Source organism: Choloepus didactylus, chromosome 4 (genome assembly GCF_015220235.1).
Source record: "Choloepus didactylus isolate mChoDid1 chromosome 4, mChoDid1.pri, whole genome shotgun sequence".
In the NCBI taxonomy this organism is placed as follows: Eukaryota; Metazoa; Chordata; class Mammalia; order Pilosa; family Megalonychidae; genus Choloepus; species Choloepus didactylus.
Genome location: NC_051310.1, coordinates 130,341,969 through 130,369,905, shown reverse-complemented (window position 1 = coordinate 130,369,905; position 27,937 = coordinate 130,341,969). Strand labels below are relative to the sequence as shown.

At 35.0% G+C, this 27,937-nt stretch overlaps 1 protein-coding gene across 4 annotated transcripts in view; it reads right to left on the bottom strand.

Annotated features, from left to right (window-relative positions):
• Positions 1 to 6,922: 6,922 nt before the first annotated feature.
• The window catches only part of TRPM7 (transient receptor potential cation channel subfamily M member 7), a 160,802-nt gene continuing 139,787 nt past the window's right edge, over positions 6,923 to 27,937 (bottom strand). For all 4 annotated transcript variants that reach the window (XM_037833993.1, XM_037833994.1, XM_037833992.1 and 1 more), the window contains 8 exons: positions 27,191 to 27,241; positions 27,049 to 27,114; positions 26,176 to 26,459; positions 25,969 to 26,051; positions 25,599 to 25,804; positions 22,974 to 23,025; positions 22,757 to 22,863; positions 6,923 to 7,478 (listed from right to left, as the gene is read on the bottom strand). In XM_037833993.1, coding sequence (XP_037689921.1) covers positions 7,348 to 7,478; positions 22,757 to 22,863; positions 22,974 to 23,025; positions 25,599 to 25,804; positions 25,969 to 26,051; positions 26,176 to 26,459; positions 27,049 to 27,114; positions 27,191 to 27,241 — 980 coding nt within the window. In that variant the 3' untranslated portion in view covers positions 6,923 to 7,347. The remainder of the gene's footprint in view (positions 7,479 to 22,756; positions 22,864 to 22,973; positions 23,026 to 25,598; positions 25,805 to 25,968; positions 26,052 to 26,175; positions 26,460 to 27,048; positions 27,115 to 27,190; positions 27,242 to 27,937) is intronic.

Here is a 27,937-nt window from a genome sequence, read left to right as displayed (position 1 = left end):
GAAGCAGACTTGTGCACTGTGATGAACATAAACATTTATGTATCTATGAAGCATGTGTTTCTATTTTAATTACATGAGGGAAATAACTGCAAGATGATGAACTCCTTTGTGAAGAGAAAAATACCTATCATTAAGTTCTCTATTATCCACCAAGTCCTACTCTGTTCATTGGAACTTCCAGGGAAAGAGGGTAGCATGAAGGGACCTAAAACTTGAGTACTTTCATGTGCTGAGTACTTAACCCATTGCATCTGTGCAACACTATACAGTCTTGTCGAGAGGGTTGCTCAGTTGGCCAAAGTCACACGTCGAATAAGTGGCACTGAGAGAACCAGGGTTCAGATCTTCCAGCTCCACAATCCAGGTTTTATTGCATTGCATACTTTAGTTATAAAATGCAGTAATACAGAATTGAAAGTCTGCCAGATGTTGTAGCATGTATCAGAACTTCATTCCTTATTATTGCCAAATATTCCATTGTAAGGATATCCCATATTTTATCCTTTCACCAGCTCATGGACATTTCAGTTGTTTCCACTTTTTGGCTGTGATCAATGCTGCTGCTATGATCATTTGTATGCAAGTTTTTGTGTAGACATTTTCATTTCTCTTGGATATACTTACGGGTGAAATTGCTGGATCATACGGTAACTATTATAAACTTAAAAAAATTTTTTTCTTTATTAGAGAGATTGTAGGTTTACAGAAAAATCATGAAGTATAGATTCCCATATATACCGACTCCTCAGTTTTTCCTTTTATTAACACTTTGTATTACTGTGGTATGTTTGTTACAACTGTGGACCAAAAGTGTTATATTATTACATATATTCCACAGTTTACATAAGGGTTTTCTATTTATGTTGTAGCCTTTTTAAAAAATTTTTATTGTGGTGACATATCCACATCATTAAATTTCCCATTTTAACCACTTTCAGGTATAAAATTCAGTGGGGTAATTACATCACAATGTTGTGCTACTATCACCACCATCCATTACCAAAACTTATCCATCACTCCAAACAGAAATTTTGCACCAATTAAGCATTAACTCCCCATTCCCCACTCCCACCCCTTCCCCTTGTAGCAACCTGTACTCTAATTTCTGACTTTGAATTTGCACATTCTGATTATTTCACATAGGTGAGATCCTACAATCTTTGTCCTTTTGTGTTTGTCCTTTACTCCACAAGATGTCTTCGAGATTCAGCCATGTTGTAGCATGTCAGAACTTCATTCCTTTCTACTGGGGTATAATATTCCATCGTATGTATAAACCACATGTTAAATCTATTCCTGTGTTGATAGATATTTGGGTTACTTCCATCTTTTGGCAATTGTGAATAACGCTGCTATGATCATCAGTGTGCAAATATCTGTTCAAGTCTCTGCTTTCAATTCTTTTGGGCATATACTTAGAAGTGGGATTACCAGATCACAGTAATTTTATGTTAAACTTTCTGACTCTTTTCCACAGCAGGTGCATCATTTTATATTCCCACCGACAACGTATTAAGGTTTCTATTTCTCCAAATCTTCAAAAGACTTTTTTTTTTTTTTAGTAACAGCCGTCTAGTGTGTGTGAAGTGGTATCTCGTTGTGGCTTTCATCTGCAGTGGCTAATGATGTTGAGCATCTTTTAATGTGTTTACTAGGGATTTGTATATCTTCTTTCAAGAAATGTCTATTCAAGTCATTTGCCCATTTTTAAATTGGGTTGTCTTTTTCTTGTTGAGTGTAGTAGTTCTTTATATTCTGGGTATTAATCCTTTATCAGATAGATGGTACCCAAATATTTTCTCCCATTCTGTAAGTTGTCCTTACACTCTCTTGATAAGACCCTTTAAAGCATAACAGTTTTTAATTTTTTATGAAGTCCAATTCATTTTTTTTCATTTGTTGCTCATAATTTTGGTGTAAAATCTAAGAATTTATTGTGTGATACAAGGTCCTGAAGATGTTCCACTATGTTCTCTTCTAGCTGTTTTAGTTCTTGTATTTCAGACTTTGATTCACTTTGGGTTTATTTTTGTATCATCTAGTGTGTGTTAAATGTTATCGTATTTAGTTTTGATTTCCATTTTTCCAATGGCTAATGATACATAGCATTTTTTTCACGTGCCCATTGTCCATTTGCCTATCTTCTTTGGAGAAATGTATATTCAGAGCCTTTGCTCATTTTAAAATTAGGTGTCTTTTTATTGTTGATTTGTTAGAGTTCTTTATACATTCTAGATACAAATCCCTTATCAGATACATTTGTAGAACTATTCTTCCATTCTGTGGGTTTTTTCACTTTCTTGATAGTGTACTTTTAACATATTTTAAATTTTGATGAAATTCAATTTGTCTATTTTGTTCCCTTTGGTTGTTTGTGTTTTTGGTGTCCTATCCATTAAACTATTGCCTAATCCATGGGTTATGAAGAATTACCCCTATGTTTTCCTCTAGGATTTTTATAATTTTAGCTCTTACATTTAGGATTTTGGTCCATTTTGAGCTAATTTTTGTATATGGTGTAAGGTAGGTGTCTAACTCCTTTTACATGTGGATATTCAATTGTTGCAGCTCCATTTGTTGAAAATACTATTTTTTTCCTTACTGAATTGTCTGGTAGGTACCCTTGCTAAGAATCAACTGACTATAAATATGAGGTTTATTTCTGGCCTCTCAATCCTATTCCATTGCTCTATATGTCTATCATTATGCCAATTCATGCTGTCTTAACTGTTGCTTTCTATGGGGAGGAGTATTTTAACAGCCTTTTCAGATAATTGTGGATATTATTTGAAACGATACCAAAATTAGACAAGTGGTAGTTTACTAAAGGTGAGTTGCAATCAAGATTTGAAACCATATAAACTTTTCCTAGTCTATTATTAACAGTATCTTGTATTTTAAGCAGATCTTTTACTCATGCATGATTTTGTAATATCACGGGTTAGTTCAAAAATTACGAGTTATGATCTTCCAAATGTTGATGTACTTTATTATACATTTTGAAAATAATCACCACTGTTAATATCAAAATTTATTTCATTAGGAAAGTATTGGGAAGCTGTCACACATTCCTGGTGTTAAGAGACAAGCTTTCTAAAAATTCCAATTTTCACTTGAAATCTCAAATTTTAGCATTGGCAACTATAGCTTTAGTTGCCAATGCTAGTTTTCTACTTCAAATACTGTTAGTTTTCTACCACATCCTCAAGTCTAAATAACCCTAGTTTGTCTGCCAGTTATTCTTTCAAGTAGAAATGGTACTCAATGAAAGAAGTGGCTAGTTCAGCTTGCAACTCACACAACTATAGAAGTGCTTTTTCTTGAGATAATTAATGTATTTAAGTATTAGCAGAAGTGCTTTATGCATATTTTCTATTTTGTTCCACAGAATATTAAAAGACATGTATTCAAGGGTCAAGATTACTTTTAAATTAACTTATTATTGCTTCATCAAGGGCATTTTTAAGTGAAACACACTTTTCCTTTTACTGTGAGTACATGCAGGAAGGTGAGAACCACTGACTTAATTAACTAATAGATCTAGGCAATGATCATCAAAAAGAAAGTCAACCAGACACATTTCCTGATTGAAAAAATATACCACCAATGAGGCATTCTTGCCATAAACTCAGTCCTGAATCTGATCAAGCCTCTAGACCTACTGACTAGTTTATGGCACATACAGTTAACAGGGAAACATGTTTAACACCTGAGGGATACAATCAGCAAAATCCAGAATGTGGGAAACTTTAGAACAAATAAATCAGTTCTTCAAAAAATAAATGTAAAAAAAAAAAAAATCTTAAAAGATGAAGAGGAAATCTATGTACTTTCAAGAGACTTGAAAGATGTAACAAGCAACTGGAATTATGAATCTTATCTGGATCCTGCTTCAAACAAATTTTAAAAAATATTTTAACAATGACTACATATTTAATGATATTAAATAATTAAGTTTTTAGATTTGATAATATTATTATGGTGATTATGGTTCTTACTTTTTAGAAACATATACTAAGACATTTATAGTTAAAATGAAAGAAAAAGTCCATAATGCAGGATTGCATAGGGATTCCAAAGAAAAAACAAGGGAAGAGTTGAATGTTGGAGAGGGCAAGGAAAGAGTACCCTGTTGATCGGTGCTCTTCGTTTAATATCAGTTGGGGTATTAGGCTTTTCTGAAGAGTAACTATGTACTACCTCCCAGCCCCAACCCCCACACCCTCCAAGGTAGAATCATAGACCCGAGGTAAAAAGAACTCTGCTTTAAGGAATTTAAAGCACCCAGAAAAACGAAAACATTTCCCAGAGTTAATCAGAACCTTAGAGCTTGGGACTTTCCTAAGAAAAACTCAAAGATCAGCTAATACCAGAAATCTTCTGTGGTACTTCAACACATATTTACCAAGTACCTACTCTATGCCAAAATTCCAACAGGTTCTAAGGGAACTACAAAAATGAATAAGACATCTCTTAGTGGATAACAAAATCAAGTTTTGAGAGGAAAACAGTGTTTGAGAAGTTTCATTCATTCACACAATGCATAATTACTAAGTGCTGGTTGTGCCATGTCTGAGAATCTGAAGCCTACAAATGCAGATGCCTTTTGTGTAACCTAGCTAGGAAACAACCACAACACATATGGTAAATAAGGAGGATCAAAAAATCCCTGCACTGTAGAGGTATTCTTTTCTGCAAATAATTACTTGACCTCTCTATGAAGCGATGAACAAAGAACTATTTATTGGACAGTCTAGCCTTAATCATCTATTGAAACACTTAAGACTATATCATCATGATCTACCTTCTTCAAGACAGTTTGGTATGGTGGAACAACATTTTAATATCCTTAAGTTTTTTACTGTGCATCTATTACACACCACGTGTCATGCAAGGTGCTGGGTGCTAGGGCATATGGTAATGAAAAATCCTAAGGGTCCCTTCCCTCTTTGAAGCTTACGGTCTAGTGGGGAAAATATCCAGATAGTAACAATGAAAGCGATATGGCATAATCCAATGTGATGGTGGTGGGGGGTGGGGGGTGGTTTTTTTTTTTTCCATTTTTATCTTTTCTATACATTCTAATACAATAAATATACATAAATCACCAGATTAGAGGAGGTATACTATTAAATACTAAAGAACATCTGCAGGAGAATTTCACATTTTAAGAACCAATTTGGTAAACGAGCTAGTTTTGTTCTCCTCAGTATAACAAACTGAGAAGAAATGTTGAAGATTAAGCAAACGACAGATTTAGATTATGGAGTAACAATGAACTTCAATAATCTAAACAGAAACAACTCTTCTTTGGGGTGAGAAATATGGTTTTCGGGCCAACCTTACTTTCTAGAATTTATCAAAAAAGTTAATGGACTGTATTTGCATCAGAAAATTGACCAAGAACTAGTAAGGAAGCCATCAATGAGAGAGTTGTTATGCTTGAGATTCAATACAGCACAGAAGTTAAGAGCAGAGATGAGAGATAGTCTGCCCGAGTTTGAATCACAGTCCTGCTACTTACTAATTATAAGAATCTTAGGAAAGTTAACTTTACCCTCCTCATGCCTGCAGAATAGAATAATAATAATACCTACTTCATAAATTATTATAGGATTAAAAAGGTTAATGTATGTAAAGTGCCTCTATATTAAGCACTAAAACATCAGCCATTGATATTACTTTGTAAAAATAATCAACATAAAATTAAACAACAGACAATTCATATATCCCTTCCTGGCATATAAAGAAACAGGAGGAAAAAAAACCTGCACAGTAGGAAGCCAAGATAACTTTAAACACTGTACATTATAGATCATCACAAAATTTAGGTGTATAAAGGGTTCATTTAAAAAAAAATTGGTACTCATTAAAATAAGTTGACACTGAAAATGTCAGGTAATTTTTCAGAATGATTAAACTCACTAAACATCTGTAAACAAGAATAAATTTATTTACTTATAAAGATTTTAATGATATACAAAATGTATATAGTATAATATCTTTAAGTAATACACTTTTTCTTTCAAAACACTATTTAAACAGCTTATCTCTTCTTGCCTTGTCTGTATCTATAAGATACACTACAGAATACAAATAAGCTTTACACAGCTCCTTCCCAAATAAAAATTATAATCAGTACCTAGGAAACAAAAGAAACAAGGAAAGGAAGAACAAAAGAAAAGAAAAAAAAAAATGAAAGCATAAAACTTTAGTCAAATGAAAAGTCTTTTTGTTGAGTTTTCAACAATATCTGGGGCAGTTAAATTACATTTTATTGGCATAAAGTGGCATTGCAATCTCCCGACATCACATAATGATAATTCAACTCAATTAATTTCTTAAATAAGTACCACAAACAATATTCATGTTCAAATGTTCCTACACAATTGTAAAAATATGCAAGAGTTCATATTTATATTCTGATTTGATATACTGGTCAATAAAATCTCTGGAGAATTATATGACTTTCAGGTTGCCATTACAGATACAGATAGGGAAAAGTATTTTAATTTATCTCAAAAGGTAACTTCTTTTGAACAGTGAGTTAAGTTTTTCCTTTTATATATTTACGTTATTTCAATCTACCATGGCTTTCTTCTACTTAACAGTGACTTGATAAAACAATATTAAAAAAGTAATACCTCTGCACAATTTGGGCTCTATTTAACAAACAAACAAACGAAAAACAAAAAAATAAAACTGGCTCTATCTTTAAATATAGAGCCTAACCCTGATTCATAAATAAAGTCCCTCTTAGAAAAATGGTCTTCAGTTCAGGTTCATTTTAAACCTGTGACTCTAGAATTATAACAAGTAATCCCCTTTCCAATGGCCAGAAAGCATAAAAGCATCTACTTGGGAACTAGTGACATCATCACTAGGTTTCCCACTGAACACACCAAAGACCTTTGACTTCCACTTAAGCAAAAGGCTGGGGGATTTTTTTTTTTTTATTTCTCTAGCTGAATGGCAGTAAACCAGCTGCCAAATAAAACCTGCATTAACACCTAACTTTGGTTAATGGTATTGCACCACGTAAGAGAGGGCATCACCCTCATCAGAACAAAGTCAAATGAAATCTTCTGCTAAAAAGAGCCCTTTAAAAAGTTATAAATACTAATTCTCCTTTGCCTTTAAAATTCATCAGCTGTCATCTGTATCCTATAGGGAGTTTCTGACTGACTAGTTTAATTAGGTCAAAAAAAACTGACCTAGTAACCATGCTGGAGTCGGCAAATTCAGTTTGCACACACCTTTCTCTATTACCAATTTCCTCCTGAAGGAAAAGTGACAAAGTAGCATTTTTATGAGGTGTAGGCAAAACCAATGAATGATTCAATAATATTATAACATCAGACGAATAGAATTAGTTGATTCTGATTCTTTGGTGGAATTTCCAGGCTGAAGAGTCAAATCTGAAGGCTCATCCTGAGGAAATATAATTTTATCAGGCGTATAGTCATTCCTCTTCAGATCTACATTCACCGCCCCCCCCAACAAAAAAAGAAAAAAGAAAAAAAAAAAGTCAATATTTTTTAGACATGGATAATTATGAACATTTTCTAAATTAATTTTTCTCTAAAGTGTCAAATCTATTTTCTACCAGATTAACTTATAAATTCATTAGTCACAAAATTATATACATAAAAATAAAACAGTTAACTAATTCATTCAACAAATAATTATTATGCACTGACCATGAGCCAGTAACTGTTCTGTAGCTGGGGAAATGAAGCAGTGAACAAGGCATACGAAGACCCTGCTCTCGAGGATTTATATTTGAGAGGATGAAGAAAAAACAAATAGAAAAATGGTAGTATTTCAAATAATTACAAATGTTGTGAAGAAAACAGAGTGTGATGAGGACCAGAGGGGAGATGGTATTGGGTGATTCTTTCAGACAGGGCTGGGCAGGCAGGAAAGCTAGAGGAGGTAATATGAGTAGAGACCTGAATATTGAGAAGTGACTTAGCTAGGCTCTAGTTAGCGCTTCTAGAAAGAAGGAATGTTTACTGCAAAGAAGGAAATGGATTTAGTGCGTTCTAAGAATGACAGGATGGCAGCATGGCTTGCATGTAGTAAATGAAGAGAAGATTGGTAAAAATGAAATCAGAGAGATAGTTAAGGGCCAATAATTAGCAGACTATGGTCTGTGAGCCAAATCTGGCCTGGTGCCTGTTTTGTAAAGATTTTTATTGGAACACAGCTACACTCATTCGTTTACAGGTTATCGATGGCTACTTTTATACCACAATGGTAGGGCTAAGTAGCTGTGACAAGGCAGTATGGCCCACAAAACCTAAAATATTTATTACATTGCTCTTTAAAGAAAAAGTCTGTAACCTCCGATTTAGAGGATGAAGCTATGGTAAGGAGTAGAGACAGCAATGAAAATCCACTGGAATGTTTTAAGTAGGAGACAACATGATCAGATTTGTTTTAAAAGACTATTCTGATTGTCATGTGGAGTCCAGACAGGGGGGCAACTGGCAGTCCAGGAACTGGGTAACCATTAATAAAATAGGGAAACAATTTTGTGGACAGGGGTGAAAGATAGAAACCAAGAGTCCTAGAATGTGTATGTAAAGATGCTTTAGGGTATCCAAATAGAAATGCAGGTCATTCAACATAAGAAACAAAGAGTTCAGGAAAGAAGTTAACCTTCAGATACATTTGGTATTAGCTACATTTATAGTTATGGGACAGGATGAACTTACTTAGGGGATTATGGTCATGTATGACAATAACTGCAGAAATGGTAAACTTAATGCAGTGATACCAAATTTATAATTTAACCTAACCATAGTCATACATATGCCCTTACAGTTCTATCTCTTTCTAAAATAGAACTGACACACAGAATATGAACTAATTTTAGTTTGAGAAACAGCACATATTAAAAAATCCAACTACATATTTACCACTATGAATTATTTTTTGATAAATATTTTATTAAAGCCTATGCAACTATGGCCTTAGGGAATGCCATAATGTAGAAAGGATAGTGGACAGACATGGAATCATACTTCATGTCCTGATCATGCTATTAACTAATGGCATGACCATAGACAAATCATCTGATCTCCAATTATCTCATCTGTAAAATGGATTTGGGGCTGGATTGCATCTAACATCCCTTCTGTGAAATCTTGTTTATGATAATAACTTAAAAAGTAGATTTGATATTAAAATTGCATTGCCCCTAATCCCTGCAATGAGGAAGGAATAACTATATATATGCCACCAGAATAAAAAAAAATTAAACTCATAACACTGTACAACACAGAGGAAACCCAAAAGTAAACCATGGACTATAGGTAATATAATTAAAATAATATTGGTTCATCAATTGTATCAAAGGTACCTCACTAATACAAAATGTCAATAATTGGGAAAACTGTGCATGTATGGAAGGTGGGAGGAAGGGATATGGAAACTCTGTACTTTCTGCATGATTTTTCTATAAACCTACAACTACTCTAATTTTTTAAAAAAGTTCTCTTGGTGCTTCTGTTGTAAGAGGGACCCCCCAACCACAACCTGAAAACCCCTAATAAAAAAATATTTTTTTAAATGGAGTTGAGGACATTCTACCCTATCTCTCCTACTGGTTACAAGTAAAAATCCCCATGAAAATATATAAAGCAACTATTCAAAACTTTCTGAAAAGTAAGCAGACAGACTAGGGAAGAAAATCACATTGAGAAGGTGGCAAATTTTCTCTTTATTTTTCTCTCCCATATCTCCAGGCTTAGTCCTAAAGACAGCCTGATCCCACAAATGTACAGTGAGCACAGACAGAAAAAACTCCAAGACAAACTGTCTCTCTCTGCCCAAAGGATCAGAAAGGGGGACCCCTATGAAACGGAAAGGATGAGGGGAATGTTCCTTTTTACATTTTTCTCTTTTTTGCATCTTTGGTCCTGACATGAGACAAGCCCTGGTCAAAAAGAGAACTCCTGTGGCAGTGGCAACTAGGCAACTACATAAAATTCTTTCTGACCAGAAGAACCAGGAAAGGGTGCTTCTATGGCCTAAGAGGACATTTTTATCTCTCTCTTTTCCCTTGTCACTTAGCACCAGAGTTGGATCTAGCTGTGGGAAGGTTTGACAGCTCAGGAAGGACAAAATCCTTACTTTCTCACCAGAGGACCAAAACAAGAGGCCCTTCAGAGCCACAGAGAATGGGAGAAAATAATGGAGAATAGGAAAATGAAGAAAAGGATCCCTAAATTTTTGTATCATGTCCCATGTTCTCTCCTGAGTACAGCAAAGGCTTTGAGAACTAAGCTGTGGTACAGACTATCATTCAGGTCCCAGATCAGCCCCTAGTTATACACAGAGAAGGACCTGAGTAACACTGCAAAGGCTTTAAAAACTAAACTGACATTGGAATCACAGCCACAGAAGGTGTGCAACTTGTAAATTGAACTTAACCAAGTTAATTGCGTGCTAAATGTTGTAAAAACAACATTTTACAAAAATCAACATTCTCTAGAGGATTTTTAACAAGATCCAGAATCTCGTAACATAATATTCAAAATGTCCACAAAGCAATCCAAAATTACTGAACATACAAAGAACCAGGAACATCTCAACAATTCTCTAGGAAAAAGATACCCAAGAGATGCTAACCCTTGAAATTACCCAGATGTTAGAATTAACAAAGACTTTAAACCAGCTACTATAACCAAGTTCATTGATACAAGGGCAAACAGACTTGAAATGAATGGAAAACCAAAAGTTTTCAACAGAGGAAATTACAGGATTGAACAATAAACTGAAATTAAAATTCTGCTGAATGTATATTTATCACTATAGCCAGCACTTGAACATATTGATAACTATGAAAAAGTGTTGTTTTTTTTTTTTGGTGAATAATAAAAAAGATAATCATAAAAAGAAAAAGTGTCATACAATACAATATATTGGTAAGCACAGAAACCACCACCAAGTGCTGACTATGATACTGTGAACAACTGACTGGACACTGGGGATAACTGTATGTTATGTGAATATATCTCTATAAAATTGTAGGAAAAAATACAAATAGGAGTAAAAGTGCTGAAGAAAACATGGAGAGAGGGATGTACCTATATACTGTGGATGAGGAGGAAGAATGGTGTAGCCTTTCTGGAGGTCATTGTGGTGGTTCCACAAGAAGCTAAGTACGTGGGGGCCATCAGGTCCTGCAACCCCATTATGGGGTATGTACTTGGAAGATCTGAGAGCAGAGACATGAATGGACATTTGCACACTGGTGTTTATGGAGGCAGTATTCTTGATTTGCAGTGGGTGGAGGTGGCCTAAGGGTACACTGACTGAGGAAAAGATGGTGAACTGTGGTGTATGCATGCAATGGAAGACTGAGCAACTATGACAAGGAGTGAAGTTGTGAGACACGCAAGGAGGTAAATGGATCCTATACACAGCATTTTGAGTGAAGAACGCCAGATACAAAGGCATACTATAATGCCTCACTGATATGGACTAACTACAATGTGTAAACTCAGAATTGAATCTCAGAGCACAGCCTAACAGAGAAATGATTATTGTAATGGTCCCTAGATTGTAAGCTCTTACAGCAGTCAAATCTATTCCTGAATTGTAATGGCTATCTCCAAACTCTGAGATGTTGATCCTTTGCTGTATAGCCTGATTGGTCTATAACCTGATTGGTCTCTGGAACACTGGGTATGTATGTGACACCTGAAACTCAGAACTAAAGTTTGGCAGATATGAAACGTCAATATTAATGCATATAGCAACTATTTAAAAAAAAAAAAAGAAAGCTGAAAAAGAGCCCAGACTTCAATTAGAGATATGAATGAAGCAGATATGGTTAAGACTAGGGCAAATTGGGCCAAAGGGTAAAGGTTGAAACTGACTGTGTGTTATAACTTCAACTTCCATGTGAGACCAAGGGAAAAGAAGTTTATTTGGTGTAGGAGCTATATTTTATAAACGATATAACTTCTATGGTCAGTTTGTTCAAATATCACAATTACATGGAACTCTGAACAGGAAGTGAGATATGGCAGGTTTGTATAGGTTAGAGTGAAATAGCAACACATCCCAAAGTAATTTGGGCAGAGAATAAAAATATATATATTCGGGGCCCCCCTGAGGAGCTGGGGGAGAATGTGGAAATGTTGGACTTCCCCACTGGATTGTTGCTGATGTTTGTTGCTGATGTTCTCACAAATACTGGGGACTGACAGCTTGAAATGCTGAACCCTCTGTCTTGGGGCTTGCCCTATGAAGCTTGTTACTGCAAAGGAGAGGCTAAACCTACTTATAATTGCGCCTAGGAGTCTCCCCCTGTGTGCCTCTTTGTTGCTCAGGTGTGGCCCTCTCTCTAAGTCACCTTGGCAGGTGATCTCACTGCCCTCCCCCCTACATGGGACCTGACTCCCAGGGGTGTAAATCTCCCTGGCAACGCAGGATATGACTCCCAGGGATGAATGTGGAGCTGGCACTGTGGGATTGAGAACATCTTCTTGACCAAAGGGGGGATGCGAAATGAAATGAAATGGAGCTTCAGTGGCTGAGACAGTTCAAATGGAGTTGAGAGGTCGCTCTGGCAGACATTCTTGTGCACTATATAGATAACACTTTTAGGTTTTACTGTATTGGAATAGCTAGAAGTAAATACCTGAAACTACCAAACTTCAACCCAATAGCCTTGCCTCTTGAAGATGACTGTATAATAATGTACATTACAAGGGGTGACAGTGTGATTGTGAAAACCTTGTGAATCGCACTCCCTTTATCCAGTGTATGGATGGATGAGTAGATAAATGGGGACAAAAACTAAATGAAAAATAGGGTGGGACAGGGGGATGATTTGGGTGTTCTTTTTTATTTTTATTTTTTATTCTCATTCTGATTCTTTCTGGTATAAGGAAAGTGTTCAAAAATAGATTGGGGTGATGAATGCACAACCATATGATGGCACTGTGAACAGCTGTTTGTACACCATGGATGACTGTATGGTATGTTAATGTATCTAAATAAAACTGAATTAAAAAAAATTCTGCTGAATGGACTCAGTGATAGAATGGAAAAAGCAAAGAAAAGAGCCAGTGAACCTGAAGAGAGATCAACAGAAATTATCTAATCGAAACAAGAGAAAAAAATATTAAAAAATAAATAAACAGAGCCACAAAGGCCTTGTGGAAAAATATCAAAAGGGCTAGCAATCTTATCATGGGAGTCCAGATACAGAGGAAGAAGAGACTGATGCAGAAAAAAATATTTGAAGAAATACTGGCTAAAAATCCCTCAAATTTTGTTAAAGGTATAAGTGTACAAATTCAAGATGATGAGTGAACCCTAAACAGGACAACTCAGAAAGATCCACAAACCATAATCAAACTGCTGGAAACCAAAGGTAAAGAAAAAATCTTGAAAGCAGCTAGATTTTTTTTTTTATTAAATTCACTTTTATTGAAATACATTCACACACCATACAATCACCCATGGTATACAATCAACTGTCCACCAGTATGATAACATAGTTATGCGTTCATCACCACAATCTATCTCTGAACATTTTCCTTACATCAGAAAGAACCAGAACAAGAATAAAAAATAAAAGTGAAAAAAGAACACCCAAATCATCCCTCCATCCCACCCCATTTGTCCTTTAGTTTTTATCCCCATTTTTCTACTCATCCATACACCAGATAAAGGGGGTGTGATCCACAAGGTCTTCACAATCACACTGTCACCCCTTGTAATCTACATTATTATATAATTATCTTCAGGAGTCCAGACTGCTGGATTGAAGTTTGGTAGTTTCAGGTATTTGCTTCTAGCTATTCCAATACATTAAAACCTAAGAGGTGTTATCTATATAGTGCATAAGAATGTCCACCAGAGTGACCTCTCGACTCCATTTGAAATCTCTCAGCCACTGAACTATTTCGTCTCATTTTGCATCCCCCTTTTGGTCAAGAAGATACTCTCAGTCCCACGACGCCGGGTCCAGATTCATCCCCGGGAGTCATATTCTGCATTGCCAGGGAGATTTACAACCCTGGGAGTCGGGTCCCATGTAGTGGGGAGGGCAGCGAGTTCACCTGTCGAGGTGGCTCAGATAGAGAGAGAGAGGGCCACATCTGAGCAACAAAGAGGTACTCAGGGGGAGACTCTTAGGCACAATTATATGCAAGTTTAGCCTCTCCTTTGCAGTAACGAGCTGCATAAGGGCATGTCCCATGATCAAGGGCTCAGCACATCAAACCGCCAGTCCCAATGTTTGTGACAACATCAACACCAGTCCAGGTGAGGATGTCCAACACATCCGCACCTTCCCCCAGATCCTCGGGGCTGGGGAGGGGGAGGTTGTAAATATATTTTTTATTATCTGCCCAAATTACTCTGGGATGTGTCACTATTTCACTCCAGCCTATACTAACCTACCGTATCTCACTTCCTATTCAAAGTTCCATGCAATTGTGGTGTTTGAACAAATCGACTGTAGAGTTGTACCGTTTAGAAAATTTAGATCCTGTACCAAATAGATATCTCTTCCCTTGGTCTCATATGGAAGTTGAAGTTTTAAAACACCGTCAGTTTTGACCTTTACCCTTTGGCCTGGCTTGCCCTGGTCTTAACCAGACCTGGAAAGCAGCTAGATTTAAATGACACATCACATGTAAGAGAAGAACAATTCAAACTACTGTGGAATTTTCATTAGAAACAAGAGAGGCCAGAAGAAAGTGAAATAACATTTTTTAAGTACCGGAAGAAAAGAGGAGTCAGCCAGAACTCTAGACTCAGTGAAAATACCCTTCAGAAATTAAGGCAAAATAAAGACACTGTGGGATGAAGGAAAACTAACAGAATTTGTTGCCAGCAGTCTAGCTATGAAAGAAATACCAAAGGAAGTTCTTCAGGTTGAAGGAAAAGTATACCACTGAGTAATCTGGAATACGGAAATGAAGGAAAAGCAACAGAAATGGTCTTTCTCACCAAAGAAATATATATATACATAATCATATACATTTCTTTAAAATATATGTAATTAATGAAAACAAAAAAAATATAACATTGATTGGTGGGTTTCTCAATGTATGTAAATATATACATATGAAAAGTACAAATTAAGGGGGAAGGTAAAGACAGCTACATGACTGCAAAGGTTTCTATGTTTCATGTGAGGAGGTAACTAACATATAAACTCTCAGTAGACTGTGAAACGATGGTATATATGCCATAATCCTGAAAGTAACCCTAAAAAAGTGAACAAAGATAAACTAAAAGAAAATATTAAAAAATGTTTAAAAAATCCACTCTGTAACTTTGGGTATCCGTGTGACACCTGAAACTCAGAGTTAGAGCTCGGCAGCTATGAATGTCAGTACTACGTCATACAGCAACTGTTAAAAAAAAGCTGAAAAAGAGTCCAGACTTCAATAGAGATATGAATGAAGTGGATGTGGTTAGGACTAAGGCAAGTCAGGTCAAAGGGTGAAAGATGATACTGACTGTGTTTTAAAACTTCAGCTTCTGTGTGAGACCAAGGGAAGAGATCTTTACTTGGGGACAGCATCTGTATTTTCTGTAGCACATTAAACAATTTAACTTGCATGGTCAGTTTATTCAAACACCGTGATTGCATGGAACTTTGAATAGGAAGTGACATCTGGTAGGTTTGTACAGGCTAGTATGAAATCCTGATAGATCTCAAAGTAATTTGGGCAGAGAAAAAAAAATATTTGCAGGGTTCCCTTGAGGAACTGGGGATAAATGCAGAAATGATGGACTTCCCCACCTGGGTTATTAATGATATTCTCACAAACACTGAGGACTAGCAATTTAACAGACCGAGTCCTCGATCTTGGGGTTTGCCCTTATGAAGCTTGTTACTACAAAGGAGAGGCTAAGCCTACCTATAATTGTGCCTCTTTGTTGCTCAGATATGTCCGTTCTCTCTCTCTCTAAGCCCACATGGCAGGTGAACTCACTGCCCTTCCCACTAAGTGGGATATGACTCCTGGGGGTGTAAATCTCCCTGGCAACGTGGGACATGACCCCCAGGGATAAGCTTGGATCCAGCATCGTGGGACTGAGAAAATCTTCTTGACCAAAAGGGGGAAGCAAAATGAAACAAAATAAAGTTTCAGTGGCTGAGAGATTTCTAAGGGAGTCGAGAGGTCACTCTGGAGGGCATTCTTATGCATCATATGGATATCCCTCTTTAGTTTTCAGTGTATTGGAATGGCTAGAAGGAAAAAACTGAAACTGTCGAACTGCAACCCAGTAGCCTTGTTTCTTGAAGGCTACTGTATAACTATGTAGCTTACATGGTGTGACCTTGTGAATGTGAAAACTTTGTGGGGCTCACACTCCTTTTTCTTTATCCAATGTATACACAGATGAGTAGAAAAATAGAGACAAAAATTAATTGAAAAATAGGGTAGGATGGAGGGGGGATGAAATGCTTTGCATGTTCTTTTTTACTTTTATTTTTATTCTTTTTGGAGAAGGAAAATATTCAAAAATTGATCAATGCACAGCGCTAAGTGATGTTACTGTGAAAAGCTGACGGTACACTGTGGATTTGTGGTATGTGAATATATCAATAAAACTGAATTTAAAAAAAAAATCCAAAGGAAGGCAAGAAGAGGAAAACAGGAAAAATTAAAAATAGACAACCATCAGAAGACAAAGTATAAAATGGCAGACCTAACTCTAACCCTATCAATAGTTACATTAAATGTGACTGCTAAGGAATAGTATGGGGTTTTTCTTTTTGGAGTAATGTAAATGTTGTGAAATTGATTGTGATGATGAATGCACAATTCTATGATTATACCACAAGCCACTGATAGTACACTTTGGATGGACTGTATGGTATGTGAATATATTGCAATAGAACTGCTTTTCAAGAAAAAATGTAAAAGGTCTAAACACATCAATTATAAGACAAAGACCAGCAGATTTTTAAACAATAAAAAGCCAAACCTACATGGATCCATATATATGCTGTCTACAAGAAAGACACTTTAAATATAATTATATCTACAGATTAAAAAAAAAGGATAGAAATAGATAATACCAAGAAAACACTAATCAAAAGATAGTTCAAGTTTTTATATTAATCAAGAAAACACTAATCAAAAGATAGCTCAAGTTATTATATTAATATCAGACAAAGACTTCAGAACAAGAAAAATTGCCACGGCATTTACATAGTAATAAAAGAATCAACTCACCAAGAAGACATAATCCTAAATGAGGATGCACCTAAGAACACACAGATTCAAAGTACATGAAGGAAAATTCATAGAAATGAAAGATAAAACAAACAAATCCACAATCAGCGAGGATATAGAAAAAAACCAAACAGTACCAACAAACTTGACTTACTTAACGTTTAGAGAATACTTCTTCCAACAGTAGGAGAATATATATTCTTTAAAGGGAGCACAGAACATTCAATAGGAGAGACCATACCTTTAAAAGGTTAAAATTTTTTTTTCATTGAAACAATACAAAATCTGTTCTCTTATCATAATGGAATTAAACTAGAAATCACTAACAAAGATTTCTGGAAAATCTATACATATTTAGAAACTAAACAGGATACTTATCCATAGATCAAAGATGAAATCTCAAGAGAAATTAGAAAATATTTTAAAGTAAATGAAAATGAAAATAAACATAAAATTTGTAGGATACAGCTAAACCAGTGCTTAGAAGGAAATATATAATATTAAATGCTTATTTTAGAAGGAAGGTCTCAAGTCAATAATCTAAGCCTCTATACTAGGAAACAAGAAAAAGAACAAACTAAATCCCCCAAAAAAGCAGAAAGATGGAAATAATAAAGAGAAAATAAATCACTGAAATGGAAAAGAGAAAAACAATAGAGTAAAACAATGAAAACAAAAGCTGGTTCTTTGAAAAGAACAATAAAATTGATAACCTCTGGTCAGACTGACCAAGAAACAAAGAGCAAAGACGCAAACTACCACAATGAAAGACAGGCAAAAAAGGGTGGTATCAACTCAAACCTCATGGCATTTAAATAATAAGGTTTAAACTGTTGAACTACAATCCAGTTTCCTTGATTCTTGAAGATGACCATAAAACTATACAGCTTATATGGTATGAACTGTGTGATTGTGAAAACCTTGTGGCTCACACTCCCTTTATCCAGTGTAGAGACAGATGAATAGAAAAAAGGGGGACAAAAAGTAAATGAATACTGGAGGTGGGGGTAGGAAGGAGTATGAGACATTGGAGATGTTCTTTTTTACTTTTACTTTTATTCTTATTTTTCATTTTATTTTTCAGATTAATAAAAATGTTCAAAAAATTGAGATGATGAATGCACAACTATATGATGGAAAACTGTACACTTTCAATGACTGTATGTTGTGTGAATAAATCTCAATAAAACTGCATTTAAAAAAGGAATAACGTTAATAATAGTACAGACAATTCTGTGCCCATAAAATCTGATAATTTAAATAAAAAGGACTGATTTCTTGAAAGATACAGACTACTAATAAACACTCAAAAAGAAATTGATAACCCAAACACAGTTCTTTATTTATTAAAGAAATTGAATTCTTAGGAAAAAAAGGTCTAACAAAGAAAACTTCAGGTCCAGATGGTTGCAATGAACAATTCTAACCAAACTATAAAGGTGGAAATAGTATCAATTTTAGACAATATATTCCTGAAGGTCGGAACACTTCCCAACTTATTTTGAAAGGCCAGTATTATTCTGATACCAAAACAAGACAAAGACAGTACAAGATAACTAACATGAACATCGAAAAATCCTCAACAAAATATTAGCAAGCTAAATCTAACAATACATAAAAGAGATAATATTTCAGACCAAGTGAGGTTTGTTATGGGAATGCAAGGCTGGTTCAACACTCAGACACCAAAGTAATCCACTATATTAACAGATTAAAGGAAAAAACCAAACACATGATCATATAAATTGATACAGAAAAAGCACTTGACAAAATTCAAATCATGGAGGATAAAAATACTCAGATGGGGAAAATTTCCTCAACCTGCTAATGTGAATCTAGAAAAGCCTTACAGCTAGCATCATACTTAGTAGTGAAAGAATGAATGTTTTCTCCTTAAGATTAAGAAGAAAGCAAGGATATCTACTCTCATCAGTCCCACTGAACATTGTACCGGAATTCCCTGCCAGTGAAAGAAGACAAGAAAAGGAATAAAAGGCATATAGATTCCAAAGGAAGTAATAAAACTATCTCTGATGACTATGCAAAAACCCTTAAGGAATATACAAAAAAAAAAACCTAGAACTAATCAGTGAGTTTAACAAGGTTGAAGGATACAACGTCAGCATCAAAAAAAAAAAAAAAAAAATCAATGGTATTTCTGTATACTAGCAGTGAACAATCAGAAACAAAAATTTAAAAATCCATACCATTTACAACGGCTTAAAAAGAAATGCTTCACGCAAACAAAGTATGTGCACGGTCTATATGCTGAAAACCATAAAACACTGATGAAGGAAATCAAAGACTTAAATGGAGAGATGTATCATGTTTATAAGGATTGGAAGACTCAATATTAATAAAATGTCAATTCTTCTATAGATTTCATGCAATCCTATCAAAATCACAGGAGGATTTGTGTGTGTGTGTGTGTGTGTGTGTGTGTAGACATCAACAAGCTGATTTTAACATTTCTATGAAATGGCAAAGGAATTGAAATAGACGAAACAATTTTGAAAAAGAAAGAACAAAGTTAAAGGGCATATACTACCTGATTTAGGTTTATGATAATGACACAGCAATCAAGACAGTGTAGGAGTGCTAAAGGACAGACACATAGTCCAATAGAACAGATTTGAGTCTGTAAATAAACCCATACAAACATGATCAATTGATTGTTGACAAAAGAAGTGCAAGGCAATTCAATAAAGAAAGGTTAGTCTTTTCATTAAATGGTGTTAGAACAACTGCATATCCATATGCTGCCCACCTCCCAAAATGAACCTTGAACTGTATCTCACATCTTATATAAAAACTAACCAAAAATAGACCATAGACCTAAACATAAAACATAAAACTATAAAACTTTTAGAAGAAAATACAGGACAAAATATCCACAGACTTTGACTTAGGCAATGAGTTCTTAGATACGACAACAAAGGCACAATCCATGAAAGAAAAAAAATTGATAAATTGGGTATTATCAAAACTACAAACCTGTCCTACAAAGGTTACTGTTGAGAGAATAAAAGGACAAGCCAAAGACTAGGAGAAAATACTTTCGAATCACCAGTCAAAGGACTTGTATTCAGAATACATGAAGTCTCAAAACTCAACAATGAGAACATAAGCAGTAAAAAATGGGCAAAAGATCTAACATTTGATCAAGCAACATGGATGGTAAATAAGCACATAAAAAGAGAGCACCATTAGTTATTAGGAAATTAGAAATTAAAACCAAATGAGTAACCACTACATGACTACTAGAATGACTAAAGACACCAACCAAAAACCAAACCAATAAACAAAAAAACAACCCCAAAAACCAAAAGGACCAAAAAACCTGAGAATAGCAAACCTAGGAGGGGAGGATGTGAAGCAACTGGAACGCTCCTACATTGTTGGTGGAATGGAAAATGGTACAGCCACTTTGGAAAGCAATTTGCAATTTCTTTAATAGGCAAACACCTGACCAGCAATCCCTCTCCTGTGCATTTACCCTACAGAAATGAAAATGTATGTTCACACAAAAACCTGTATATGAATATTTACACCATCCTTATTCATAATTACCAAAAGAAGGAAACAAATCCTTCAATGGGTGAACAGATAAATAAATTGTGGTACATTCATACAGTGGAATAATATTTGTCAATAAAAAGGACAAAACCACTGATAAATGCAACATGGAATATGAATTTCAAATGTTTTAGGCCAAGTGAAAGAAGCCCAACTCAAAAGGTTATATAGCACATGACTCCTTTTACATGATCTTTTGAAAAAGGCTAAAGTATTGGGATGGAGACCAGATCTGTGGTTGCAGGGTTTAGGAGTAGAGGGGGGGTGCTCTCTGCAAAGGAGCAAAACAAAAAATGGGGGGGGAGTAGGAGGCCTGCAAGGGAAATGTTCCGTATTCTGACTGTGGTGATAGTTATATGACTCTATGTATCTGCCTAAACTCAAAAACCTATATATCCCCCCAAAATGAATTTTACAGTACATAAATCTTTTAAAAAATTAAACAGCCACTATTTCTACCACTGCCAATTTTTTACTACCACAGAATTTAGAAAGACTATTTTTAAAGTAGTCAACAGACATCTCCTACATATTGAACCAATATAATCCCAACACCCTAACACAAATACTTTTTATATTTATGTATTTTTTTCAGCTTTGTTCATATACATATTTCACATACTTGTTATCACAGAGTACTTTATTTTCCTTCCTTCCTTCCTTCTCCCTTCTTTCTTTCTTTTTTATCCTCTAAGGTTCTTTTTTCATGTTGCCACAGACTTCAAAAGAATGGTATGCCCTCTCTCTGTATGAGAAAAACCACCCTCAGAGGTTAAATAAATTGCCCAAGTTCATACAGCAAAATAGAGAATGGTTTTCAGGCCTTTTCTACTATACCAGCTGTCACCCAAGAGAAGGAATGATGTGTTCATCCTGTAAGCACCTGGCAATTTTTTTAGCATCTGTGGGTACCAGCTAACTGCTGGAGGACCTGAAGACCAGAGGTAGCTAGGTTAAACAATTAACTTTCATAAGAATAAAAGTGATAACAAGGCTCTGAAGCCCTCTTCTCCAAGAATTAACTCATCTCCTATTACAATGGTTCTCAATTTTGGCTATTTTAAAAATATGGTAAATGCCCAAATAATGCTTACTATGTGCCTGGAACTGTTCTAAGTGCTTCACAAATATCAATGAATTTAATCCTCAAACAACTCTATAGAGTTACTCTCTGGAGTGTGTAGTCTGGCTCCCGAGTCTGAACTCATAACTACTATATTACCGGTCATAAACAGTGGAACTTCAAAAAATACAGCTTGAGGCTGCACCCTAGGCAGCTGTAATTTTTAAAAAGTTCCACGGGGGAATCTGATGCATACCAAAGGGTAAAACTCACTGGTCTGTATTGTAATTTGCAACTCAACAATAACTTGTAATTCTTCAAATACAAAGATGATGTCACTATTGTGAGAAAATATATTTGCAGTTCCAATTCCTACATCATGGAATAGTCTTTTTCCCAATTATTTGCCAGGCTAACTCAAAAACTGTTCATCCTTCAGGTCTAGGTCTAGATATCCTTTGTCAGTTACTCCAAGCAGCATTCCCGATGTCCAAGTTTAGGTGACCTGCTTATGTGTTCTATTATTCCTCTTTCTTGGCATTTATCACAGTCCTGTAACTGTAACTCTTGTCAGTATACATCATTTCACTAACTCCATGAAGGCAGGGACCATGTCTGTCTTATACACTATTTTATTTCCAATACCCTAGTACAATTCCTAAATACATAATAAATACTTAAAAATGAATGAACTTTGAATTTTTATTACAGATCCATTTATATTTTCTTGCTAGATTCATTTATAATCAACATTTGTGAAGGAGCTGCTAAAGCTAGCAAAATTAGAGGCTATTTAGAAATCCAATCTTTGTGCCTCTGGCCTTATGAAGTAGTACAGTAACCAACGCTGGTAACAGTTATACATTATATTAATTAAGAAAACGTTTACCTGGAAGTTTAAGCTTTCTACAGCAAGAATTACAGTGATGTTTCGTTCTGAAGTTTTTTATTGCATCTTCTCCTAGATTTGCTGGACCAAAAACCATATCACAGGATCTGTGGAAGTGATAGTTAAAAAAGACAAGGGCAGTTCATACAAGTAGAAATGCAGAATTTAAAATTATGAAAATATGTCTTAATGAAATCGTTAAAACTAGAGTTATTACCTCTTTTCTTCTGCTTTTATCACTGATGGGTCAGTCAAATTTTCACCCACGCCTTTGTATATTATAGATTTAAAAAAAGACAAATAATATATTATATAATTGATAGAAACATTGATATCTGCATAAAAAAATAGTCCTGAGAGATTTATCAACCATTATGATGTCAATTTATTAAAAAAGTACAGTTTTTCTCTATTGATATTTTATAACATGACTTAGGACCTCAGCACACCAACAAAAACAAACATAGCTCCTGTGATGTAAATGAGAAACAAAGATCAGAGTTGAGAGCTAAGACAAGTAAGCTCCTGCTTGTACTCAATTTCTGATGAAACAGGGTCATGTTGAAAACAAATATCTTCTTGGTAAAAGGTCTATACAATATGCCCTTGCTTTGTCCTAGTCAACAAAGGACACTGCAGCATACAAAAGCAAAATTTGGATTTTTAAAAATCATACCATAACATATGAAGAACATATGCCTGTAAAAGATTCAGATTACAAAAAGAATAAGATTGTGAAAATCTTCCTTCACCTCCAAGCCTCCCCAGAGCTGGTAAAAGTGTAATTAACTCTTTCTAGTCTCTCTTGTATATTCATTCATATATATATAAATAAATGACACCTACAGATATTTTCAATAATCATAAATACTTAACCTGTTAAAAGGAAATCTAATAAAATCATTACAAATTCACATCATGCAACACCAGAATTAAAACATGATACCATTTTCCACCCATCAGACTGGCAAATATTTAAAAAATAAAGAATATTCAATACTGGAGAGATTGTAGAGAAAAGGGCACTAGCATAGTGCTTAGCCTATGAATTCCTACAACCTTTGCAAAAATAACTATTAGCATCTATTGAACTTAAAATTGTACTAATCTCTTCTTAGTAAGCCAATTTAGGAAACTATGGAGATGAAACTATTGGTAGTGAGTATGCTTGTTGCAACACTGTTTAGAATAGCAAAAAACTAAAAGCAGGGTGTCTATCAACATGGGATTTAAACCATACTATACTTCCATACTACAGGCTATCATGTAGCTCTTCAAAGGAATAACTCTGACTTATGAGTAATGACCTAGAAGATGTCCATTATAAACTGTTAAATGAAAAAAAACCTAAGTAAACAAACAAGTGATATATATATAAAACGACTCCTTTTGGGGGGAAACAACCACGAAAACAAAAAAAAAACAAAATGATTTTTTTAAAAAAGACTACATTTGTGTATATATTTTCAAAGAATAAAGAAACCGTAAGGATAGGAAGTTCTTTATATATCTCTACTGTTTAACTTGTTTGTAGTAATTTCAATGAAAAATGGCTCAATGAACATATTAATTATATAGAAAGAACATCATTATTTATTTATTGATCAGAACATGTCAGACAAAATCTGTTTGGCTTAATTTCCCATGCAAACTTTAAAGACATTAAATGATACTTATTTAATATGGAATATATATATATATATTTATAAAGAATATATTTTTAAGATTTCTTTAATTGGATTGGCCTAACTAATAATATACATCACAGTTTTGCTACACACATGACTCAATCATTTATACAAAATGATGAACTCTTGAAAAAGTTATTTTTATACAGATTTTCATCTTGGGTTCAATCAAGAGTGATTTTTATTTATTTTTTTAAGGTGTTGAAAATGCTCACTCCCAGCATCCGGGAGTCCATTACAGCAGGGACAATGAAGCATCCCCATGGATATGTGCATACTTTTCTTTCTGGTAGGCACTCCCTGTGTGAGAGTATGTGCATGTGTTTGTGTGTGACAGAGAGAATACCTAAAATGTGGTTGGTGATTGGCTGTGATTCAGCCTTCCCTGCTTCACGTTTCCCAGAAGAGTTTGTACTTGCGTGACTAGTAAGCAGAGGAAGTATGTTAGCAGGAAGAAGTGGAACTGTGCAGGGAGTGTCCTGGAAGGCTGGCCTCCTCCCTGGCAATCAGGTGGGCCTGGGGTTTGCTTTTCAATAAATCTTTTATATTTGTGTGTATTTGTAAACTGAAAGGAGTCACAGTGATAATCATTCTAACAATTATTCTTACATGCTTTTGAAATCTGGCCTGTATTAACATTTTAAATTAAGACTGCTCTTTAGGGAGAAAAATTATGAAAACTATCCAGAATTAGCAACTTGCTCAATTTAACTTTCCTTTGCCCCTGCTGTAAAGCTGATTAGACATCATTCTATGTAATATTGCCCTGTCCCAGCCACAATTTCTTTTTTCCCTCATATGTATGATAGAGTCTGTCCACAAAGACAGCTATGATAATTTTTTCCCTCTCTGTCCACATCCTGCTCCACCCACCAAGCACTAAAATCTACTTTCTTTCCCCTTGAATCTGGGCTGTCTTTGTTACTTGCCTTGACCAGTAGAATGTGGGAGAAGGAAACTGGGCCAGTTCTGGGACTAGACTGAAGAGTTTCTGCTTTCTCTGTGAAGGAAGCCAGCTACCATGTAAGAAGTCCAACTACCTGAGACTACCATGCTGTGAGAAAGCTTAGGCTTTCTGCAGATCATTCGTAATATATGGATAGGTGAGAAACCTACTGTGCAATTTCTCACAAGCATTATTTTTATAAATTTACCTTGTAAATCAAGTACCAGTAGCTCCCCTCTTGTATATTCATAAGTCCAGTGGCTAAAGGCTAGCATGATCTCTTCCAGTGTATTAGTTGGAATAATCTCATCACCATTATTATTGTTGTATTTTCTAAATTCTCCAGTCATGCACTCTTCAACAGCAAACCACTGTCCTGCTGAATGGCAATACAGCAGGAAAACTTCAAGGAATCTTATAAAAAAATAGTTACAGATATTATTAGAAGTTTTGTTAATAAAATTCTCATTGATCTATAAAATGGGTAAATAACTAAATTTTCAGTATCAATCAAGAAGGTCAAAAGTGACTGCTGTTCACAGAATACCAAAAGATTCCAGAAAAAATTAAAGATTTACCTTGGAGAATATGGTATGGACTTAGGTTTCATTTGGTTGAAGGCAAATGTGAGTTTTTGTGCTGCTCTCTGCTGTTGAATTTCCTACAAAAGGAGCAAAAAACCTTTGTTCAATATTTAAACTAAGATTATATTTGGTTTATCGGACTTCAAAAGTGAAAATGTGAAGCTCAAATTATGTTTCACTGTTGTATTAACTAGCACTTACTCTAAGACAGAGATGCAGAACTGTATCTTCTTTATAAATACTTGACCATGTGTTAACCACCTCAGGAAGAAAAGATTTGATGATATAAAGATGCCCTGCTTTGAGGATATCATGTTCAGACCAGGTACACTGTACTTTGACAGCTCTTCGTAAACCTCCTCCCATCTCCTCTTTACTTAAAAACTCTATTTTGGCACAAAGGCCTAGCTGTGACCAAGAAGACATGCTGTTATTCAGTATGTTGGGGGAACTCTCTTCCAAGCGATACACAGTGACAGGTTCACCTGCAACATGAAGGAACACATTTTAAGCTCAAATAAATGACAAAGTAGAATAAAAACTGCTTGGTATACCTGGTTAAAATTAAGGAATGGAAGTTGTAATTTTATAAAAAGTAATTTAACAACAAATGCTAGGAATCTATTTTCTATGAAGCTATCAAGACTATTTTCATAATATCTCTGAATTCATATGTATTTAGTAATGATAGACCGTAGGCAGTTTTGAAATTCTGAACAATTTCAAGTAAAATTTTTAAAAAGATTTGAGCTATTTGTTCCACAGTATCTGTGATATCAATTTACCTAGGCTTTCCTTACTAGACAGGATATCAAGGGCTTTTCTAAATTAGAAAACTCTGATGTTTCTGGATATTCCAGTAATAGAGAAATTCAGAACTTATGATGCTTCCTTCTTCTATCTATGCATACTTGAACCTTGTAATACTTAAACTAATAAAGAATTTATAAGAAATTGGTACTTATTATAATGTGATTCCTCTTCTTTCTTTCCCAACTCACATACTATGTCATAGCTGAAACAGAAATATTGGTAAAGGGTTTCCCTCCATCCCCTCCCCCTTTTTTTATTTACCTCTTGGAGGCACAGGTGTGAATGGAATGCTTTGTGATAACCTCATCAAGTTATTTCTTTCCACAGCTGCATAAAAATGAGAGAAATAATGAAATATCTAATAGTTGAAAATATTACTAAGTTTGTTTTAAATATTACTGACCTGAATAATAGTAATTTGTATCCATTGCTGGCTTAAATGGAGAAGCAAGACCTAAAATGGCAAATGAGACATTGAAAAGAACTAGTGCAACATAAATTTTTGCTCAAGACATTATCATATAATCATCTTAAGTTTCATAATAATCCCTCAAGTAGACTTTCCTCAAAAAAAAAAATATGGCCATTATATATGATATATTAAGTATCATATTTTATCATATTAGTGGTCACAGTGCAAACAAACAGAAGGAAAAAGAAGCACAATGACGTTTCTTGTTCTCCTAACTCTTGCCATAAATGCATTCTTCCCATAGTTCCCCCCCGAAGCCCCAACTCAAAAAAAATCTCTTTTAGATACTGATCTTTGGAGGTTGGGGTCTGTGGCCACGCAAACGTTTTAGCACGTCTACAGGGTGAGTAGGCCTACCATGAGAAGATGACCTTCTGGAACGTGTAATATGCAAAAAAGGGCCCCTGCCTAACACTAAATTATGCTTGAGGACTTTGCTTTCAATTATAGGAAGAACAAAAAGATGGCAAATAAATAAAATCTGCTATATGCTAAGTTTCTAGAATACAAATAAAAAGGAAATTATTGTTTGGCAGAAAACAGTCAACAGTTTTAATACTGTGATAATTACAAATACATATGCATATACATACATAACCACAAACATACACACCACAGGACTACGGAGGAGGGATACCTAATGCCCCCTGGTTCAAGAGGGGTTGAAGGCTATCTCAG